Source organism: Anastrepha ludens, chromosome 2, assembly GCF_028408465.1.
Source record: "Anastrepha ludens isolate Willacy chromosome 2, idAnaLude1.1, whole genome shotgun sequence".
In the NCBI taxonomy this organism is placed as follows: Eukaryota; Metazoa; Arthropoda; class Insecta; order Diptera; family Tephritidae; genus Anastrepha; species Anastrepha ludens.
The window spans coordinates 110,759,719-110,781,618 of record NC_071498.1 but is presented as its reverse complement, the minus strand read 5'-3'; the positions used below and the strand labels follow the sequence as shown (position 1 = coordinate 110,781,618).

Genomic DNA, 21,900 nt, shown 5'->3' with positions numbered 1-21,900 from the left:
TTAATTGTTTTACCAGTTATGTCTTATTTGCAATAGAAATATTGGAATTATAAGTGATCTAATGCATGGCACTCTTTTGGTTTTTGGAGGGAAAAATACACAAAAAAAAAAAAATCGGAATAGAGATCTTATATCTTATATTCCACGATTATAGTTTATTTTGCTTTAGGCAGGACTGCCATTAATCTAATCAAATAAAATTACATTTGGTGATGTAGAAAGTTGTCTACGATTTGTCTTTTTACTTCGACGATGAAATTCATATATTTATATTTTCCCTCCAAACAGTTTTTGAATAACCTTAAATTCAAGGGCAATGGTATAAATACTCACGTTTCGGCGCGTCGTCACGATTTCCTTGATTTCCTTAATATTTCTAACGATTGGTCTAGCGAGCGTACATTATTTTGGATGTGCATATTACCAGAACGCTTTGCTGTTGCATTCCAAACTGAATTAGATACATAAAAAGCACACTTTTTTACCGCCTCCCACAACTTTTCGCCTTGCTCATTGTGGTATAGAACAATGCATAAAATGTTCCCTTTTTTAACTCCATTTCGGAAACTTCACCTATCACAAAACTGTCAGAAAACTTTTTTACTTCTAATGTGACCGGTAAATCGGTGTATAGTATCACCCAATGCAAGGCATGAACTTTAAACTCCACTTAATATAATTTTAATTTGATTAATAGTCGCTCTGCCTAAAAAATTAAATTACAAGCGGTGTACCATTAAGATATCGAGTGTGAAATGGGAAAAAGATGTGAAAAGTACTGAAGTTTTTGGTATTATTGAGTGGAAGCAAAGATGTTGTATATGAGTGATTCCACGTCAAGTGATCTAAGTATTTTGGACATTGTCGTTAATGTTTCCTAGTTAATTAGTTTATTTGTAGGCTTGAGTATAATAACAAGTAAACTGAAAAAAATTTGGAAAAAAAGTTCAATAGATTTATTGAATGTTGAAAATTTCTGTATAGAGTTTTTTAAAGTGAAATATTTTTAATCCTTTTTAAAACTTTTGTATTTTGTTTTTAATATTTTTTTTGTAATTTTTGTTTTGTATTTGGTTTGGTTTTTTTTCTTTCTGTGAGTTGTTTTTCTTCTGTAATTTGTTCTGTTTAGTGTAATTTATTTTGTTTTTAACTACTTTCTAATTTATTTGTAATTTTTAATGCTTTTTTGTAATTTGTTTTTGTGGAACTCGTTTTGTTTTTGTTATTTGTATCTTTTTTTCTGTAATTCTTTTTAACACTTTTTTGTTGTTTTTGTAATTTTTGTTCTATTTTTTTGTTTTAGTTTTTTTAAATTCTTTTTAACACCTGTTTTTGTGGTTTACTGTTTTAATGTAATTTGTTTTTGTTTAATCCTTTTGAACATTTTTCTAATTTTTTTTTGTTTTTGGAATTTGTTTTTTTTTCTTGAGTCCTTTTGAACTCTTTTAGAGTTTATTTGTAATTTGTTTTTCTTTGTTTTTTTTTTGTAATTTCTTTGTTTTTAAGTATTTTTTTGCTTTTGTTTTTCTTTAATCCTTTTAAAATTTTTTTTTTTTTGGAATTATTTATTTTGAGTAGTTTTTTCTCCTGTTTGTGTTTTTCTTTAATCCTTTTTAACCTTTTTGTAACTTGTTTTGCTTGTGTAAATTGTTCTTTTTGTAATTATTTTTGTTGTTCTTTTGTTGTTCTTTTGTTGTTGTTTTGTGATTTTGTGATTTTTTTTTTTTTTTTTTTTTTTTTTTTTTTTTTTTTTTTTTTTTTTTTTTTTTTTGGAAATTTGTATTGTTGTTATTTTTTGTAATAAGTTTTTTTTTGTTTTTGACTTTTTTTTCGTAATTTGCTTTTTTGGCCTTATTGGTTTTATTTTGGCAATTCTTTTTTTGTAATTTTTTTCTTAAATCCCTTTTAGCACTTTTATAATTATTTTTTTTAATTTGTGTTTTGTGCTTTGTAATTTTTTCGTACGTTTCTCTTGTTTTCTTAAGTCCTAAAAAGTATTTTATTTTGAAATGCCCTCAAAAATGGGTTTCTAATAGGGGCAGCTGTGTTGTTTTAGTGGCATGTTGTTTATTATTTAGTCACTGATGCCAACTCATAGTTGCCAGTTACATGACACGATTGAGTAACGCGCGTAAATTATAAAGTTTTATAAGTTGCGCCAAACTAGAGAAAAAGTACAGCGTTTTTTTCCACCGTAACCCCCATTTTAAAGGTATTAGATCATCTTTTGAGCAAAAAACAAATGTTTTTTGGAAATTTTGATTTTGGCATCTGCTGGACGATTATAACGTCTCAAAATATAGACAAATTTTCCAAATTTAGTTTTATAGAGATCAACTATATTTGCGATAGATTTTATTTATTTCTTTATGATTCTGAAGAGAAATCGTTCTACTTTTAATAAGTTGCTGAGCAGTCCAAACATCCATCGATAGAGACGACATCGAACTGTGATTTGAAAGCTGAAAGGAAACTCTGAACTGAAATAACCTACACTTGCCCTAACCACTATTAATTCGTAGCCCCACGATTTCTTCTCATTACAAAATTATAAACACACTACCATAAAAAAATATGTTACAACAAAAACCATATAACGCAAAGTTTCAAACTTTGTACAAATTTCAACAAAAATTCAGCGTTTATCAATAGTTTTTAGAATTTTTCTGAGTCCGCCGTTTCATAGCCCATTTAAATTTTAGTATAAAAAAATGCAAGTTTTAAGTGGTCCGAAATTCTCGTTGTTTTTTGACATTTTTTTCGCTGAGGTGTCACACCTTTTTTATACGATAAAAAAAGCCTCGCATCATCAACGAAAAAAATGCCAAAAAGCAACGGTATTTTGTGGTAGCCATCTGAAACTTGCGTTTTGTTAATAAAATTCAATGGACTATAAAACTGCATAACCGTAAAAATTCTACAAATTTTAAAAATTCTACAAATTTTAAAAATTCTACAAATTTTAAAAATTCTGGTTAAAAGGTTGAAAGTAATGATGACATTTTGAAAAATTTACTACAAATTTTGAAACTATGCATTAGATGGTTTTTGTTGTAGTATGAACTCTGTAGGTAGGTACATTAAAAAAAGTGCAACGATATTTGTCAGTAAAAGACTCCCCACTCTTCCAACAAGAGTTTGCCAAGCGGCGTTCTAAGAGGACTCAAGATTTATGACTTTTTATCTACTCTTAATTGCAAATTTTGGTGCAGATTAAAATTTCATGTGAAATATTTTTTAAATAGAAAAAGTTTCTAAGAATGCATGAGATTTGTTAAGGGAGCTCTTGCGTTCGCTGAATACAAATCTCACATCAGATTTTCAAATTTCAAAATGATGGATCCAATGGATGGCGGATGAAAATAAAAAAAAAATATTTGAAGATAAAATTTGGAAATTGGAAGGTATAAAGAATTTAAGAAAGATTTTATTCAATTTCTGCCACTTTTTTCTTTCTGCAATTTTTTACTTTCTGAAACTTTTTATTTTTAGTCTAAAAATCGCATACTGGGTGACCTCCTACATCAAATGGCAAAGAGTGCCAAAATATATTAAGCTAAAATTGGTCTCTATAATTATGTCCGCTTCTGGCATTTTCTGCTGGAAAAGCTTTTCATGAAGAACTCTTCAGTCGGTTGCTTCATCAACTGTGATGGGGAAAAAGCCAAAACACACTGTCCTTTTGGGTGTTATTAGTTAAAGTAATGATAGAAAAGTTTTTTCCTAATAGCGGTCACCCTCGATAGGCAATGGCAAACCTCCGAATGTATTCTGCCATGAGGAATCCACTCATAAAAAACATTTTCGGTTGCCTCCATTTGTGGAACAACATCAAGACCACGTCACAAATAGGGGGAGGAGCTCGGCCAAACACCCAAAAAGGGTGTAAGCGCCAATTATTAATTTTTATTTATAATTTTTAAACGTTTTCTTATTTCATTTTAATAGAGATATAGGCACAAAAAAAACGTATGTAAATATATAAATAAATAATTATAAATATTTTCAAATATTTGAAACGTTAACATAACTGATTTATCGCATTTTGTTTTAAACTGCATTTTTAATATTATTTATTTGTATATATACTTGAAAAATCGTGCTTTTAGTAAATCCTACTTTTTTTGTAGTACAGCTAATTTTAAAACTTACTTTTGAATTTCGTTTTGTATAATACCCAATTTTTCCATGTTGCTTTAATTTAGCACACAACTGTATATGATATTCCCATTGTACTACGAATTGCTTACGAATTGTTAATTTATCGCAAAAAATAAGATACAAAAACAAAAGTAAAAAAATAGGTTTATTAATAGTCAATTTTGTTTGAACTGCCTTCGTTGCTGATTCATTTTCTATTCAAAATGTATTTTTGTTTTTTTGTTTAAACTAAACATGTATTAGTGCTTTGCCGGCAACGTTGATTCGTTTGAAATTGTTGCAGTTTGTTGTTTGTTAGCATTTCTCCTTGCTGCCATGTACCTACAGTACTTGTTTATACATTTTTTCTTAGCTAAAAGTATTTTACTCTACCGTTCGTTAATTGCTCACTTTTCTCTATGATTCTTTTGCATTGCTAATTAATGCTTTCTACTATTTTATACTCTCTCTCTCCTCCCTGTAGTCACATCACTGAGCGACTCACAACCACATTCCCAACGTACTGCCAAAGCATCTAATGCTACTGCTGCCACCGTTGCCGCCAACACAGCCCATCTGAGATCAGCCATTGGTTCGGCAGCCACATCGGCGGCGCACACCACAGCTGCTACATCGAAAGTGTTCGTCAAGAAGTCTGGCAGTAATTCGTCGACGCAAAGCTCTAACCGTAAGGACAGTTTCAGCTCATATGATTCACTCAACGATATACTCTCTGAAACAGGCTTACAGAGCGGCAATGTTGCTGCACAACGCAAATCGTTGGAGAATAAAAATCTAGATTTGGCAGCGAATGCGGCGGATGCAAGCAATCGTTTGGCATTGAAGAAGCAACAGTTACAGCAGCAACAACAACAACAACATTTGCAAGAGACGAAGGCGGTATTGACCAATAACGGTAATATTACAACAACGACCACAACAACAACCAGCATGTCGTCCAGCTCAGCCGCAGTTGCCAATGAGTTGCGCAAGAGCTTGGAGAGTCTGGACGAGAAGACGAAGACGCCACCGCCGGTGCTGACGAAGAAGCCCACCGTGACGACGAAAAAACCGTCGAGCGTTTCAGGAGTTGCAAGTAAGTAGTTGTGTTAATGAAATAAACAACGTAATATTTGTATTTGCTATCTTCCCACAGGCAACCTCTTTGGCTTCGGGAAGCAAAAGACGAAAAGCACCGACAGCAAACTTGCCACAGCTGCATCACAGGACTTCGCTGATGGCATGTGCGCTAGCAAGAGTAGTCAGGGTGATGGAGTTGTGATGCGTCGCGCCGCCACCATAGCGGTGGAGGACTCCGATTTCGATCATCTAGAACGCGCCTCCATACTGACAGACATGCGTGCTGGACGTGTTAAAGCGCCGAAACGCCGTCCACCCTCGGCGGCTATTAACATAATTGGTGAAAGCAACAATAACGATACGATTTACCTCAATGGCAGCAGCAGCGGTGGCGCTGCATCGAGTAGTGAACTTTCACAAGATGAAAGTAAACTGCTATCATCCGATGATAATTCGACCGGCGAGGAGCAATTGGCAAAACCGAAGCCACGCGAATGGGAGAAGAAGAAGGCGCCGTGGATGGAGGAACTGAAAGCATCACAAGTCAAGAAGAAGACATCGCCCAGTGTGGAGCCGCGCTCACAAGGCAACACCTCGGTGGCCGATCGTACATCACGACTACTGGGCGACGATGCCAAATTGACTAGCAGCAACCACACAACTACAAGCAGCAGCAGTACTCACAGTAGTAGCAGCAGCTCCACCACTACCACAAAAGTACAGACCTCCTCGGTTTCGTCGAGTATAATGCAGCAATCGATGACTGTCGAAAATAGCCAACAAATATTGAAGAAAGAACTTAATTCCAACACTATTGCTGACATCATGACCAAAAGTATGAGCAATAAATTTACAACTGACTCATCGACGCTTGCGAACGCTACACATGCCACCAATAACACCACTGTCACCGATGATGTGCGCACGCGACCAAACAGCCTTTCGATACGTAATCGCAGTATGTCACCTTCGCTAGCGGAAAGTAGCGGCAGTAGCAGTGCGCGCACGACAGCAATGAAGAGTAACGCTTCACCAGCACCAGTGGCCAATAATGAGCCAAGTTCTAATGGTGCGGCGGCGAGCTCATCCACACTAGTTGCTGGCTCTGTGGTGTCAGCGGCGACGACGGCGGCGGCGTCTAGCCAAAATTCAATAGGTGCTAATAGCCATTATTATCAACGGACCAGCAACACTGCAGCGCCAACGGGCGGTGATAATACGCGCATAGGCGAGCTGGAGCGGCGTGTTGGCAAATTGGAGTTGACTGTGGTGTCACAACAGCGTACCATCGACGAACTGATGCGGCTGCTGCGCGAGGAGACAGATCGTGTGAAGGTGTTGCGTGGCGAACTGGACAAATATGCACAGTGCGTGACGCAAGTTTAATTGCCTACCTATAGTTGTTCTGCTTGTTGTTGTTAGCAAAATGTAGCAGAGTGTTTGGAGTAGTGGTGTGGTTGGTAGTGGATGTGTGCCCCAGTCTCTTAGAGCCCCAGCTTGCAGTGCGCTTGTAGAGATAGAGTGAAGGAAGGGAGCCTAGTTTTTTACTTACCTGCATATTTTACTGCATTCCAATTTATTATATACTATATTTACATATATACAAGTATATGTAGGTATGTATGTATGTATTGTTTTTGATTTTCCTTCTTTAATTATGTGATTAATTTAATTTTCGGGCATTGTAAAAAAGTCCCACATGTAGGATAACGAAAGTTTTTGCGAACAGTGGACCCGTAGTTATACCAAGTATTTGCATACATATGTATGTATACAATTATTTAGATTTATTTTCATTTTTCAAAAGTGTTAATATGTTTCTGCATGCTCTTCCTGCTGCGCCCACGATGGGATCGTATAGCGGTTAAGCGGCATTTATCTTTATTTCGAATGAGTTGCTTTAATCGATTGCTGAAATAATTACAAATGCGTAGTAAGCATCCCTATAAAAGTGTAAAATACACAAACGATATTAGTAAACGATAAATGTAACATATCACGCTGTTCAAGACATTTTCTAAAAAATAAAACCATTAGAGTCTAACAAAAATAAGTCTTGTATGGCAGTACTTAACATGAGAATGCTCCTCTTTAGAATAAAGTAAAAAAAAAAAGAAAACAACAGCAATATTGGGATGTATAGGTTTAATATCTACATAAAAAATTAAGTATTTTTCTAAAAAATAAAAAACAAAAAGCAAAACATAGCTTAAACACTAAAGTTTGTCGAAAAAGTGAAATGTTAAGAACAATAGTAGCACTAAATGCTGTTGTAAACAGCTGATTTACAATTGTTCTACCTATACATATAAAGTAAAATTTAGCAGTAATAAAGTAAGGGCGTGTGTACGAGTATTGTGTGTATTGATTATAAAAATACTAGAATTACAAGTATTTGCCATTAAACTGCTGATTTGCGAATTAGTCTAGTGTGAACACCAACATAGTAAACACACGCAGAACTGTAGCTATCGAACCTTAAAGGTATACACTCCTTTCCACTCGACTGTAAATCCCAAATGTGACGCGATATTAACACCGTTGCATGCCAAAGTTTCTCTATCCGATCTAATATTGTGATCAAATTGAAAGCTGACTTTCCAAACAAACAAACTTCGCGGCGATATTGGTTTGAAGAAATATTTTTTTTTAAGTTTATTATTTAATGTTCATGCTTACCTGGTCAACAATTCGATTCGTAACGATGTAGTTGTTGTTCTAGCAGCATAGACATTCCCCACGCATGCACGGAGAATGCTGCTGCAGTGACAATTCTTGGTCGGATATAAAACTGCAATTAGTGGTGTCGTACCGTAGCCATAACCGTAGCCATATCAATCAGTTGATCTGATCAAACATATGGGCATCACTGCGAACGATTATAAGTGCCGCACCATAACGCCATAACCATAACCGTAGCCGTAGATATCTATTGAAGCGTAAGCAGCTGTGAAATACTTAACATTTGTTTGAATATTTGCGATACAAATTTGAATATTAGAAACCAACGACGAAAAATTACTTGACTTAGCAGAGAATTATTCATATTTTTATCGCAAAATGCAAATGTTTTCATTAATTTTACTTCAATATCAGCTGTTTATGGTTACGGAATGTCTAATCGACAATTGCTGTAATGTTGTGGCTATGGCATAACTTACGGCTATGGCGTTATGGCTACGGTACCACTAATTGCAGCTTAAATCCGGGTCGTTCTGGTAACGTAGAACCGACTGTTGTAGGAACGTCGGCCGCGAAGACTTCATTCAGCCCCAATGTGGCTTCTAATTATTCAATAAGGTAGCGCAAATGCCACAAAAAAGGCATATAAAAGGAGTCTCGCAAATTGCGACGTGAACTGCCGAGTTTAGCAAATGTTTCGGCAATTGGAAACAACTTTGACACAAGTGTTTATTATTTGGTTTTTGGTTTTTTGTAGGACGCTTATTTTGTAAGCGGCGAGCAAAATGACTTTTCAAGAATAAAAAAATATTTTAAAATAAAGAAAAAAAAACTATTCACCTTTCAATTTGATCATAGTAGCATACAAAACTTTTTACTTCTTTATTTTGGCAAAGGCATCGTGCAACTCCATATGCAAAGCTACCTTTATGATTATTATTATATTATTAATTCTTTATGCTATTTTCTTTATGCAATCATGTACTATATTAAAAGAAAAATATGATTAAATAATATTAGAATATAATGCAAATTGAAATAATAATAATAATAAAAAAAATTCATACGAATTAATTCTGTTTTTATTTTTTTTATTTTATTAAAAAAAATTATTTTCAAATTTTTAGCTTAGTTTGCATGAAATGATTTCCAAAATTTCAAAGGTCCATGGACCTTGATTTAGATAGATAGATGTAATGCTCTTCTGTGCTCTTTACTCATCACTGTACCTCTTCCAAACCCAGTTTCCTTGTTGAACTTAAGATAGAACTGGGTTAGGCTGAGCGTATACCCTTTGCTTCTGGCTGCAATTGGCTGAAATGTCTCAAACTTCTGCGCGCTATAGCGTCTCATTGAAGGAGTTTCCGGTGATTGGCTGCAAAAACGACAAGAGTCAGTGGATCACGTAAAAATTTTGTGGAGATGATTGCGTAATCTGCAATGACCTGAACATTTTCAGTTTATCCTTAGGGAGGGTTATGACTTTCCGAAATCTATTTTGATTGTACCTCCCTCTGAAATAGTGCAAACAAAATTCGTCCGTTATCTTTTAATTTTGCCGATCCTATGTCTTCTTACTGTTCTCGTTGCAAGCTTTTCAACTTACAAACTCCCAAAACCAGAAAAACTGACCAGGTGCCTATGAATTCATAGCTAGTTTTTTTAATTGTCGAGTACTTCGTGAGACGTTATCCTTTAATGTGCCTCAAATGACTCACTGTTTCTTTGCCATTTTACTTGATTGAAACTCAGAAGTGGATACCTCCAAAACGAGCTGCTTAAAAACTTCAACAGCTTTTTCAGGTGTTGACATGAAAAAATTGAACAAAAAGTAATCATTAGGCACCAAATCAGAGCTGTAAGATGAATTACTCATTAATACGATCTTTTGAGTGCTCAAAAACGGTCTTGTGTGAGCTTACACGTGAGAGCTCGCATTGGCTTGGTGAAGGGGTTATATGCCTTGTGAGCCCGAAAAAATGGACGATTGTCATAATTTGTTTTAAATATGTTTTAGAACTTTTATTCAAATGAGGCATATATCATACTGAAGGGTAATTCTCGAAGAATATTTTTATTTTAAAAAATTTTATTATTTATTGCTGATATCGCCCCACCCCCGAAACGCCGCTTTTTAGAAGAGGCTTGCGGTGATCACGGTAGCGCATGAGCAGCTCAACTGAAATCAAAAAAAATTAAATGATTATTTGGTAGTGAATCTGAACGGTTTATTTACCCAAAAATATTTTTTCTCGATAAGAAAACCGCTTTGCACCAAAAAAAAAAACGATTTTTGAGGGGTTGAAAAATTAAAAAAAAAATTAATTCCAGCGATTTATGCAAATATTTATAAAAAGTGAACCGTTCAGATTCATGAGGTTGTAACTTCGAATAGTTAAGAAAAAAGTTTATGCAAATCGGTCAAATAGTTTTTGATAAATAATGATCACCGCGACAGTAATTTTCAAAAAACACGACTTCGAGATAATCGCGTCTAAAGTTTTGCATGCACTTCTCGTTGCAAGAAAGTTCTCGCGCTTCCACGGTCTGTAATTTTCGCTCTAGTGCTCCGATCTTTATGATTTTTTGAATTTACATTTTTAAGATGATGTACTTACTTTTAGAATATGCCATAAACAAATTTTCGATTTTTTAGTCCCACACAAGGTATATAACCCCTGAAGTATGATTCGTCTTAGGCGGTAGGTTTTCCTTAATTATCTGAAACATTTTGCTTAACAAATGGTTGTGTAGCTCTCAGAATTTACTATTTCAAGTTTCTCTAGTGGTACAGTTGTGATATAAACAGATTTTCGGAGCACTTCCGAAACAAGCGCTCATTCACTTTGAGTTTCTTCTTCCACGAACAAATTTTGTTGGATTAAATTCGTCTTGGAGCATCCATACTGTCGATTGCGCATATGCACAGATCCAAGATTCGATACCTGTTACGATGTCATAAACCTACTTTGAACCACCGCCACGGAATTTCTTCAATATTTCTTTACACCAATCGAAGTGAGTCCTTTTTTAGGTAATAGTCAAATTATGCAGTATCCAACGAGAACAAAACTTCATGACGACCAAGTGTTCATGTAATATTGAAGGTAGCTAATGTCCAAGGCCGCCGTAGCCGAATGGATCGGTGCGTGATTACCATTCGGAATTCATTGGTTCGAATCTCGGTGAAAGCAAAATTAATAAAAACATTTTTCTAATAGCGGTCGCCCCTCGGCAGGCAATGGCAAACCTCCGAGTGTATTTCTGCCATGAAAAAGCTCCTCTTAAAAATATCTGCCGTTCGGAGTCGGCTTGAAACTGTAGGTCCCTCCATTTGTGGAACAACATCAAGACGCACACCACAAATAGGTAGGAGGAGGAGCTCGGCCAAACACCTAACAGAAGTGTACGCGCCAATTATTTATTTATTTTTAATGTCCAAAGATGCCTCTATCTTGCGATATGTCACAGAATGATATTGCGTTATCAGTTGATGCACAGCAACGATCGTTTCTGGCACAACTACCTTTCACGAAATACCATAAATCGACAGCCATGTTGAAACCCGTCGTACTAGCAGGAAATTATTGTGCAAGTGCTACTATTGAAAAACTTTTTTTTTTATTCCTTTATTATCCCACTTGGGAACATAGGGTTTCAACAAAACATTTATCTTATTCTATTAACTGCTGTTCTCTTTGCGAAATCCCACCTTTGGTTAACTGCTTCTAAATCACGAAGGTTAGAACGCCTCCAGATATTTCGTGGACGACCGGGTCGTCTGTGCCATTTAGGGTTCCGTTTGAACGTTGTTTTCCTTATGCTTTCGCTGTCTTTTCTAAGAGTGTGCCTGATCCATCACAATTTACGACCTCTTATCACCTTTTGAATTGGTTTTTGCTCTATGAGTGTCGAAGCATATTATCTTTGATCTGACAAATCTTCAATTGCTGTGCAATGTAATGCTCATAAGCTGGTTTGACTCGACGATTTCTATGATTTTTTTCAACATTTTCGACGATTGATCTGCCAGCATAAAAGTGCTGGAATCGGCACCAGCCTTTTTGTAGCCTTTTTCTGCCCAGTGCAGGGCATTGACAAAGAATTTTCAGTGCCCTTTTCACAAAATCGATAGATGATGGTCATAGAGAGACCAATTTTGTTTAAGTGATATCTCAGGCTACCATGAATCACCCACAATCACCTTAAAATCACCCTACAATATGGCCCAAAGGAATGTATTCAACATGAGATATGGCTCACTAAAGATACCAAGCGATAAATATTTAGAACTTTATTGTTTTACAGAACTGTCTGGCGTGGGGTTGGCATCAATACTACGCTTCATAAGAGCCACGAAATGGTTCCACGAAGGAAGATAAATGAGGTTCCCGTGTAGCACAGTGGTATCACAACGGACCTGTAAGGTCTAAGTGAGTTGGTCGTGCAGACCGACTACCACCATAACCTAACCTAACCTTATTGTTTCAATAAATATAAATAAATTTGTTTTTATTATTTGTTAAATTCGTATATGATTTCTTAATTTTGGTAACACCTAATTCTAGTTCCTGTACGAAATACTATTTTTGATTTAAAAGTTATTGCCACCAATTTCTCTCCTAAAGAGGATCTAACGTACATTCCACATACAGCCAATAATCCTAAAGAAAATTAAATATTAGATTCGGCTTTTAAGTGCTGATCGTTAGAAGAAATTTTCTAGATTTTATATATGTATGTATGTATATATGTATGATATATATAAAATATGTATGTGTCTGTAGAGACTTTATATCAAATAATAATAATAAAATGAAAATAATAAATAATTATTCGCTTGCTCAACTTAGAACGAATTAATTTTGTGTATTGCAACAATTAAACCATTTAACTTAAAAAATCCAATTAAAATAGCTTCTACAATTTTTATTTTTTTAATATCTTAAAACAAGTTTTTTTTTGTTTTTGTAATTAAAAATATTTGTATTCTCTTCTCTGCAATTTTCTCTATTTTTGCTTTTCTACTAAAAAATCTGAAGGCAACAGCAGACCTCCCGTCGTGGTAAATTCGATAATTGGATGTTTTAGAAAAATGTTTCTTTGGAATAATGTGCATTAAATGCGCAGGAAGCATGATCCAGAGCAACAACTGCAACAACAATAACTTACAATAATTATGAATGATGTACTTAACACTATTTTTCATTTAAACACCAATACTAATAGGAATTTTTATTATTAAAAATAGCCATCTATGTATAAAATACACCGCAAGTAGAAATAACTTGTAAAAAAAGCATACAAGAAAATGACTATTTCTTCGCAATTTATTCAAGTGAATTTAATAACGGAATAATTTGACAATCTGTTAACCCACTGAAATGGCATGCTGACATAATTCTAGGCTGGCAGTTTTTGGCAAAGATATTTTAAAACGTTAAAAAAAATAAATAATACTTAGAAATTTATCTTAAAAATTAATTTAATATAATACAGGGTGGCTGATGAATTTTGCTACATTAAGAAACTCAAATAACTTTTTTTTTAGTGTATGGAATTCATTTATTTTTTTTTCAAGTTGAAGGTCATTAAATTTTATTAAATGTAGCTTAACTAGTTTTAAAAATAATTGAATTTAAATGCCCCCCATGCTCGCTGACACTAGTGCGGCATCTTAGTAAAAAGTTGTTCATTGCTGCTTTGAGAGTTGCGACAGGAATAGCCGCAATTGTTGCCCGAATGGATTGTTTTAGTTCATCCAAATTTGTTGGCTTTGTTTTATAAACTTCTTGTTTACATAAACCCCACAAAGTCAGGTGCGGTAAGGTCAGGCGACCTGGGGGGCCAACGAAATTCGAAGTTTCTTGAAATCAGTTTATTGGGAAATTTTCGTCGCAACTCTGTCATAACAGTCTGGGCTATGTCAGACGTTGCCCTATCTTGTTGAAACCACACAGAGTTGAAAGGAATTCTCTTTCGGCGTAGTTCTGGATAGAAAAATTCTTTCAGCATTTTCAAATAACGGTCTCCAGTAACCGTAACGGTGTGACCATTTTCTTCAAAAAAATAAGGCCCGACAATACAGCGTGAAGAAACCGCACACCACACTGTCACGCGAAGAGGATGCAATTCCGTCTCGTGGAGTATCTGTGGGTTAGAAGTACTCCATATTCGACAATTTTGTTTGTTCACATTGCCGTTTAAATCGAAATGGGCCTCATCAGACATGAAAAGGCAGTTTAACATGTTTTGGTCTTCTTCCACCATTTGCAGGATGTTCTGGCAAAATTCCAAGCGAATCGGCAAGTCTGCTGCATTCAGTTTGTTAACCATTTGAATTTTGTAGGGAAATAAATCTAAATCTTTGTGCATTATTGTTTGCAAAGACTGTCGGCTGACACCAAGTTGAGCAGATAAGCTTCTTGTTGAAACCCTTGGATTGCTTTGTATAGCTGCAGCTACAGCAGCGATCGTTTCCTCCGTCCGAAGTGGTGGGTTTCGATGATAAGGCCTTCTTGCGACTGTTCCTTGCTCAGCAAAATTATTCACCAGTCTCATTATGGTCCATCTGCTCGGGGGATCGCCGCCAAACATCCGCCTGTACTCTCTCTGTACCAAAACTACGGACTCCAGTGCGTGATAGCGGCGGACTATCCAAATTCTTGTTTGCGTGTCCCAGTTGTCCATTTTAATAAATTTTAAAGATCAATCTGCATATTGCGTTATCAGTTGATGCACAGCAACGATCGTTTCTGGCACAACTACCTTTCACGAAATACCATAAATCGACAGCCATGTTGAAACCCGTCGTACTAGCAGGAAATTATTGTGCAAGTGCTACTATTGAAAAACTTTTTTTTTTATTCCTTTATTATCCCACTTGGGAACATAGGGTTTCAACAAAACATTTATCTTATTCTATTAACTGCTGTTCTCTTTGCGAAATCCCACCTTTGGTTAACTGCTTCTAAATCACGAAGGTTAGAACGCCTCCAGATATTTCGTGGACGACCGGGTCGTCTGTGCCATTTAGGGTTCCGTTTGAACGTTGTTTTCCTTATGCTTTCGCTGTCTTTTCTAAGAGTGTGCCTGATCCATCACAATTTACGACCTCTTATCACCTTTTGAATTGGTTTTTGCTCTATGAGTGTCGAAGCATATTATCTTTGATCTGACAAATCTTCAATTGCTGTGCAATGTAATGCTCATAAGCTGGTTTGACTCGACGATTTCTATGATTTTTTTCAACATTTTCGACGATTGATCTGCCAGCATAAAAGTGCTGGAATCGGCACCAGCCTTTTTGTAGCCTTTTTCTGCCCAGTGCAGGGCATTGACAAAGAATTTTCAGTGCCCTTTTCACAAAATCGATAGATGATGGTCATAGAGAGACCAATTTTGTTTAAGTGATATCTCAGGCTACCATGAATCACCCACAATCACCTTAAAATCACCCTACAATATGGCCCAAAGGAATGTATTCAACATGAGATATGGCTCACTAAAGATACCAAGCGATAAATATTTAGAACTTTATTGTTTTACAGAACTGTCTGGCGTGGGGTTGGCATCAATACTACGCTTCATAAGAGCCACGAAATGGTTCCACGAAGGAAGATAAATGAGGTTCCCGTGTAGCACAGTGGTATCACAACGGACCTGTAAGGTCTAAGTGAGTTGGTCGTGCAGACCGACTACCACCATAACCTAACCTAACCTTATTGTTTCAATAAATATAAATAAATTTGTTTTTATTATTTGTTAAATTCGTATATGATTTCTTAATTTTGGTAACACCTAATTCTAGTTCCTGTACGAAATACTATTTTTGATTTAAAAGTTATTGCCACCAATTTCTCTCCTAAAGAGGATCTAACGTACATTCCACATACAGCCAATAATCCTAAAGAAAATTAAATATTAGATTCGGCTTTTAAGTGCTGATCGTTAGAAGAAATTTTCTAGATTTTATATATGTATGTATGTATATATGTATGATATATATAAAATATGTATGTGTCTGTAGAGACTTTATATCAAATAATAATAATAAAATGAAAATAATAAATAATTATTCGCTTGCTCAACTTAGAACGAATTAATTTTGTGTATTGCAACAATTAAACCATTTAACTTAAAAAATCCAATTAAAATAGCTTCTACAATTTTTATTTTTTTAATATCTTAAAACAAGTTTTTTTTTGTTTTTGTAATTAAAAATATTTGTATTCTCTTCTCTGCAATTTTCTCTATTTTTGCTTTTCTACTAAAAAATCTGAAGGCAACAGCAGACCTCCCGTCGTGGTAAATTCGATAATTGGATGTTTTAGAAAAATGTTTCTTTGGAATAATGTGCATTAAATGCGCAGGAAGCATGATCCAGAGCAACAACTGCAACAACAATAACTTACAATAATTATGAATGATGTACTTAACACTATTTTTCATTTAAACACCAATACTAATAGGAATTTTTATTATTAAAAATAGCCATCTATGTATAAAATACACCGCAAGTAGAAATAACTTGTAAAAAAAGCATACAAGAAAATGACTATTTCTTCGCAATTTATTCAAGTGAATTTAATAACGGAATAATTTGACAATCTGTTAACCCACTGAAATGGCATGCTGACATAATTCTAGGCTGGCAGTTTTTGGCAAAGATATTTTAAAACGTTAAAAAAAATAAATAATACTTAGAAATTTATCTTAAAAATTAATTTAATATAATACAGGGTGGCTGATGAATTTTGCTACATTAAGAAACTCAAATAACTTTTTTTTTAGTGTATGGAATTCATTTATTTTTTTTTCAAGTTGAAGGTCATTAAATTTTATTAAATGTAGCTTAACTAGTTTTAAAAATAATTGAATTTAAATGCCCCCCATGCTCGCTGACACTAGTGCGGCATCTTAGTAAAAAGTTGTTCATTGCTGCTTTGAGAGTTGCGACAGGAATAGCCGCAATTGTTGCCCGAATGGATTGTTTTAGTTCATCCAAATTTGTTGGCTTTGTTTTATAAACTTCTTGTTTACATAAACCCCACAAAGTCAGGTGCGGTAAGGTCAGGCGACCTGGGGGGCCAACGAAATTCGAAGTTTCTTGAAATCAGTTTATTGGGAAATTTTCGTCGCAACTCTGTCATAACAGTCTGGGCTATGTCAGACGTTGCCCTATCTTGTTGAAACCACACAGAGTTGAAAGGAATTCTCTTTCGGCGTAGTTCTGGATAGAAAAATTCTTTCAGCATTTTCAAATAACGGTCTCCAGTAACCGTAACGGTGTGACCATTTTCTTCAAAAAAATAAGGCCCGACAATACAGCGTGAAGAAACCGCACACCACACTGTCACGCGAAGAGGATGCAATTCCGTCTCGTGGAGTATCTGTGGGTTAGAAGTACTCCATATTCGACAATTTTGTTTGTTCACATTGCCGTTTAAATCGAAATGGGCCTCATCAGACATGAAAAGGCAGTTTAACATGTTTTGGTCTTCTTCCACCATTTGCAGGATGTTCTGGCAAAATTCCAAGCGAATCGGCAAGTCTGCTGCATTCAGTTTGTTAACCATTTGAATTTTGTAGGGAAATAAATCTAAATCTTTGTGCATTATTGTTTGCAAAGACTGTCGGCTGACACCAAGTTGAGCAGATAAGCTTCTTGTTGAAACCCTTGGATTGCTTTGTATAGCTGCAGCTACAGCAGCGATCGTTTCCTCCGTCCGAAGTGGTGGGTTTCGATGATAAGGCCTTCTTGCGACTGTTCCTTGCTCAGCAAAATTATTCACCAGTCTCATTATGGTCCATCTGCTCGGGGGATCGCCGCCAAACATCCGCCTGTACTCTCTCTGTACCAAAACTACGGACTCCAGTGCGTGATAGCGGCGGACTATCCAAATTCTTGTTTGCGTGTCCCAGTTGTCCATTTTAATAAATTTTAAAGATCAATCTGCAAATTAAAACAAAAATGGAACAGATAACTTAAAAAGAAAAAAAGTTATTCAATTTTTTTTTTGGTAGCGGCTTTCATCAGCCACCCTGTATTAATTTTCAACAAAATCCTGTTCCTGCATGAATTTCGTATGCTAAATACGAAAATGAGATCAAAAAGTGTATGAGGCGTAGCGTTTTTGAGGCAAATGGGGTTGAATATGCTAAAAAATAGCATTGTTAGTAACTTTTAGAAATTTAGGGAGCTTTGAAAATTTTCGAAATTTTCTTGGTAATATTAATTTTCAACAAAATCCTGTTTCTGCATGAATGCTAAATACGAAAGTGAGATCAAAAAGTGTAGCGTTTTTGGAATAAATGGCGTTGAATTCTGAATTCTGATGCCCCCCAATTTGGGTCGAACGAAAAATCCCACTTTGACCCATTTAGAGTGTTCCAATCGAGTCCAAATGTATGACCGACCCCCACTAACTTTGGACGGCCGATCCACCCATGCCAGTGGCACACCCCCTGGAACTCCCCTGGGGGGTTCCACATACAATGATTTCAAAATATCACCATTTTTGGCCTTTACGTGAGAAAAGAAATTAAAAAGTTCGACCCAAATTGGGGGACATCAGAATTCGTTTTAGAGGTATGGTTCCTTCGGCAAAGTTTCTTATTTTGATCCCTAGAATATGATTTTCACAAAGCAATGGGCGATTTTTTTGCCTCCCCACAAAAGACACTAAAAGTTCGAACCAAATTGGGGGACATCAGAATTCGTTTTAGAGGTATGGCTCCTTCGGCAAAGTTTCTTATTTTGATCCCTAGAATATGATTTTCACAGAGCAATGGGCGATTTTTTTGCCTCCCCACAAATCAACCCGGCCTAATGTTTAGTCATTTTTTGAATTTTCGAAATATTTTGGTAAGATTAATTTTCAACAAAATTCTGCTTTTCCCACGTTAAGTATGCTGAAAAAAACCTTTTTATTAATTTTTACAATTTTAGAAGATTTCAAAATTTTTGTAATTTTCTTAGTAATAGTAATTTCCAACAAAATCCTGTGTTTTCGACGTTGAATGTACTGAAAATAGCATTTTAAATAATTTTTTTTAATGTTCGACATATTTTTGGTAACAGTAATTTTCAACAAAATACTGTTTTTCCACATAAATTTCGTATGCTAAATACGAAATTGAGATTAAAAAAAATTTAAAAGGTAGCGTTTTTGAAATTAATGAGGTTGAATAAGTTGAAAATAGCATTTTTACTAATTTTTACAATTTTCGAAAGTTTTGAAATTCTTAACTCCGACGAACTAACATTATCTCTTACAAACCATTCGAAACTTCTTAGTCCCTTTGTTTTTCCTGTTTTGTTTCGTTTTTTTTTCGTTTTCTGAAAAAAACCACTAACAAAAAAAAAACCCAATTGTAGCAAGCGTTTGATTGTGATACGCAGCGCAGCCCGAGGAGTCCGAGTAGAGAATTTGAAAGCATATAAGAAACTGCTGATCAATTCGATCACTTTCGACGTACTTAAACACTTTTTAAATTTTGTTAGTAATGAGCCTGGCTTGCAACTTATTAAAGTTTTTCATAAGTAATCAAAATCGCTCTTTTTTATTTCAAAAAATGGCGTGATGGAAAGTGTTTTGGACACCTGTTCATATTTAGCACTCGAAATGAATTCGAAAGCACGAGGCATGCACTTTTTTCACTAGTAAAAGTTGAATTTTGCAAAAGCTATGGGACTATCATAAATTTGAAGCGGTTAGAAACGAAAGAAAAGAAGAACAAGAACAATAAAATATTAAAAAATAAGTATAACTATTATTGAATTTGATTGCTAACTTAAGGGGCACAATTAATGTAGCATTCGAAAGACAGATTTTTTGTTGTTATAAAAAAATTATATTAATTCTCAATAGCAAAATCTATATTTTTAACTTTAACTCTAACCTACTTAGCTAAAGCAAATCGACTGCTTCTACATCCAATCAAACAAAAATGTTGATTTATTTATAGTCCAAAACTCTTTCGACTCTTTACAGTAGTGCCCTAAGTCTCTACGCTCGATAAATTTAATAGAAGGTAGCTGCAGCACATTTTTGGGCGCTAGAGCACTAAGACTCAAATAAACGAAGCCGCAAACGAGCTCACCCCAAACTCCTGCTATCCGCAGTCTCTTACCGACCGAAGTCTTTACTTGTCTTTTTAATTCTCCATAATTCTGTAAGCAACTTGAATACAAATAATCCGATCAATTTAGATCTTCTTTGATTTTTATATATTAGTATTTGTTACTCCATACAATGAACCACCAGTTTTTTGATTAGCTAAACAACCTTAAATCATCGTAATTTCGCATCATCTGTAGAATATTATGGCCGGAAACACCATCAGCGACGACGCGCTGTGGTGATCAACGTATGGGGAACCCATCCTATGGCAAATCAAATGCAGAAAGTAGTGACGGATAGGTCACGCGCTTAGAAAACCACCAGATAGCATCACGAAAATGGCATTGGAATGGAACCCGCAAGAGAGCAGAGGTCGCGGTCGGCCAAAGAATACTTGGAGAAGGCGGATGTTCACAAAACAAAGGACGGACATGGTAAGAACAACACCCCGGAATCGTGTACTTTGCAAAAGTTTTGTCGAGGCCCCATGCTCCCGAGCGGAGTGAACAAGAAAAAAAAGCTTCCTGACGCACTTATTTTAACCCATACGAGTTTATCCTCTGCGGTGACCGCCTTCTAAAATTACCTATTTGAAATTTTCGAGGAAAATTTTAACTCTTTAATTGCTTCTTCAAAGACCTTTCAGCAGTTTTAAGCGCAAGGGTTGACACTTGTTATGAAAAGTTGTTCGTTAAAATCTGCTATAGGAGTCTGAAGACGGACATTTTTTTCCAAGTCCTTTTTTATATTTTATTTTTCGATAAATTAAGCTTAAAACAACTTTAAGCCCCCATGAAAGAAAAATCCGTTCTTTTGGAATACTACTGTCTTTAGAGAACTTAATCAGAAATATATTCTCTTAGATAATTCATAAGCGGTTATCACACCAAACAAGAAGAAGAAATTGCATCAGAGTTTTAAAAAGTAAATTCATTTAATTCATGAAAAGTTAAATATACTATTTTATTTATATGTTGTTTAATAAATAATTGCAAGCAGCTGGATATACATATATAAATATGTATGTACGTATGAAGTTTTGTGGAATTTAATTACATATAATTAAGCTAAAAATGCCAGTCAACTATTAGAATATTGAATATATGCAAACAATATTAAAAATCTTGTTAAACAATAACCTAAATAACCAAACGTCGTTGTAGTTAATATGCAAGAAAAAAAAAAAACAAAAAAAAAAAAAAATCGGAATGTGTTATTCTTTTTCGACGGTCAATTAAGCGAGTGTACAATATATTGATAAATAATAACCTTAAAATTTATAATAAAGTCTATCGCAATACACAATTTTTAAAATTTATTTTTAGTTAAATTTGCTTGTAATGTACTTATACAATTTTACAAAAAATCACTAATGTCGTTTGCTCATCTAACCAATTCAGTCAGTTTTACTAACCGAGCTGATAAACTATTGCTAACTTTTAAGTTTCCGTTGCTGCTGATAAATAAAGTTTTTGTTTTCAAAATTACTGCAAGTCTGGAGAAAAAGTCATATCGTTCAATAATTTTCAGGGCTGTCAATGCCGAAGTGTAAAATCAACGGTTTACGTCGCTTCAATTAACCTAGTGAAGTACACTTTACTTCCGATTAAACCTATCAAAAATATTAAAGCGCGCATCAACTAACCCATATCAACATTTTTGTTGCAAGAGTTTAGTAAGCTTTGCAGTCCAAAAAAATTTGTTTATCGGCATTATAAAGACAGTTGAGATTAGTGATTTATTTTTTCCTGGCAACGGAGCAAAATACCGAGTACTGAATACATATCGTGAAAAAGTATCAGCTATGCAAGTATCGAGTAAATTATTTAAATAATAAAAATTAGACAATTTTTTCATATTTTTAATTGAACGG

The 21,900-nt window shown here is 34.9% G+C and overlaps 1 protein-coding gene across 8 annotated transcripts in view; it reads left to right on the top strand.

The window, feature by feature from the left end:
• Positions 1–8,972, top strand: part of LOC128855093 (E3 ubiquitin-protein ligase SH3RF1) — a 95,095-nt gene extending 86,123 nt beyond the window's left edge. For 7 of the 8 annotated variants that reach the window (XM_054089713.1, XM_054089712.1, XM_054089710.1 and 4 more), the window contains exons 6-7: positions 4,625–5,236; positions 5,297–8,972. In XM_054089713.1, coding sequence (XP_053945688.1) covers positions 4,625–5,236; positions 5,297–6,606 — 1,922 coding nt within the window. In that variant the 3' untranslated portion in view covers positions 6,607–8,972. The remainder of the gene's footprint in view (positions 1–4,624; positions 5,237–5,296) is intronic. The other variant, XM_054089714.1, reaches the window with a different exon arrangement.
• The last annotated feature ends 12,928 nt before the right edge of the window (positions 8,973–21,900 follow it).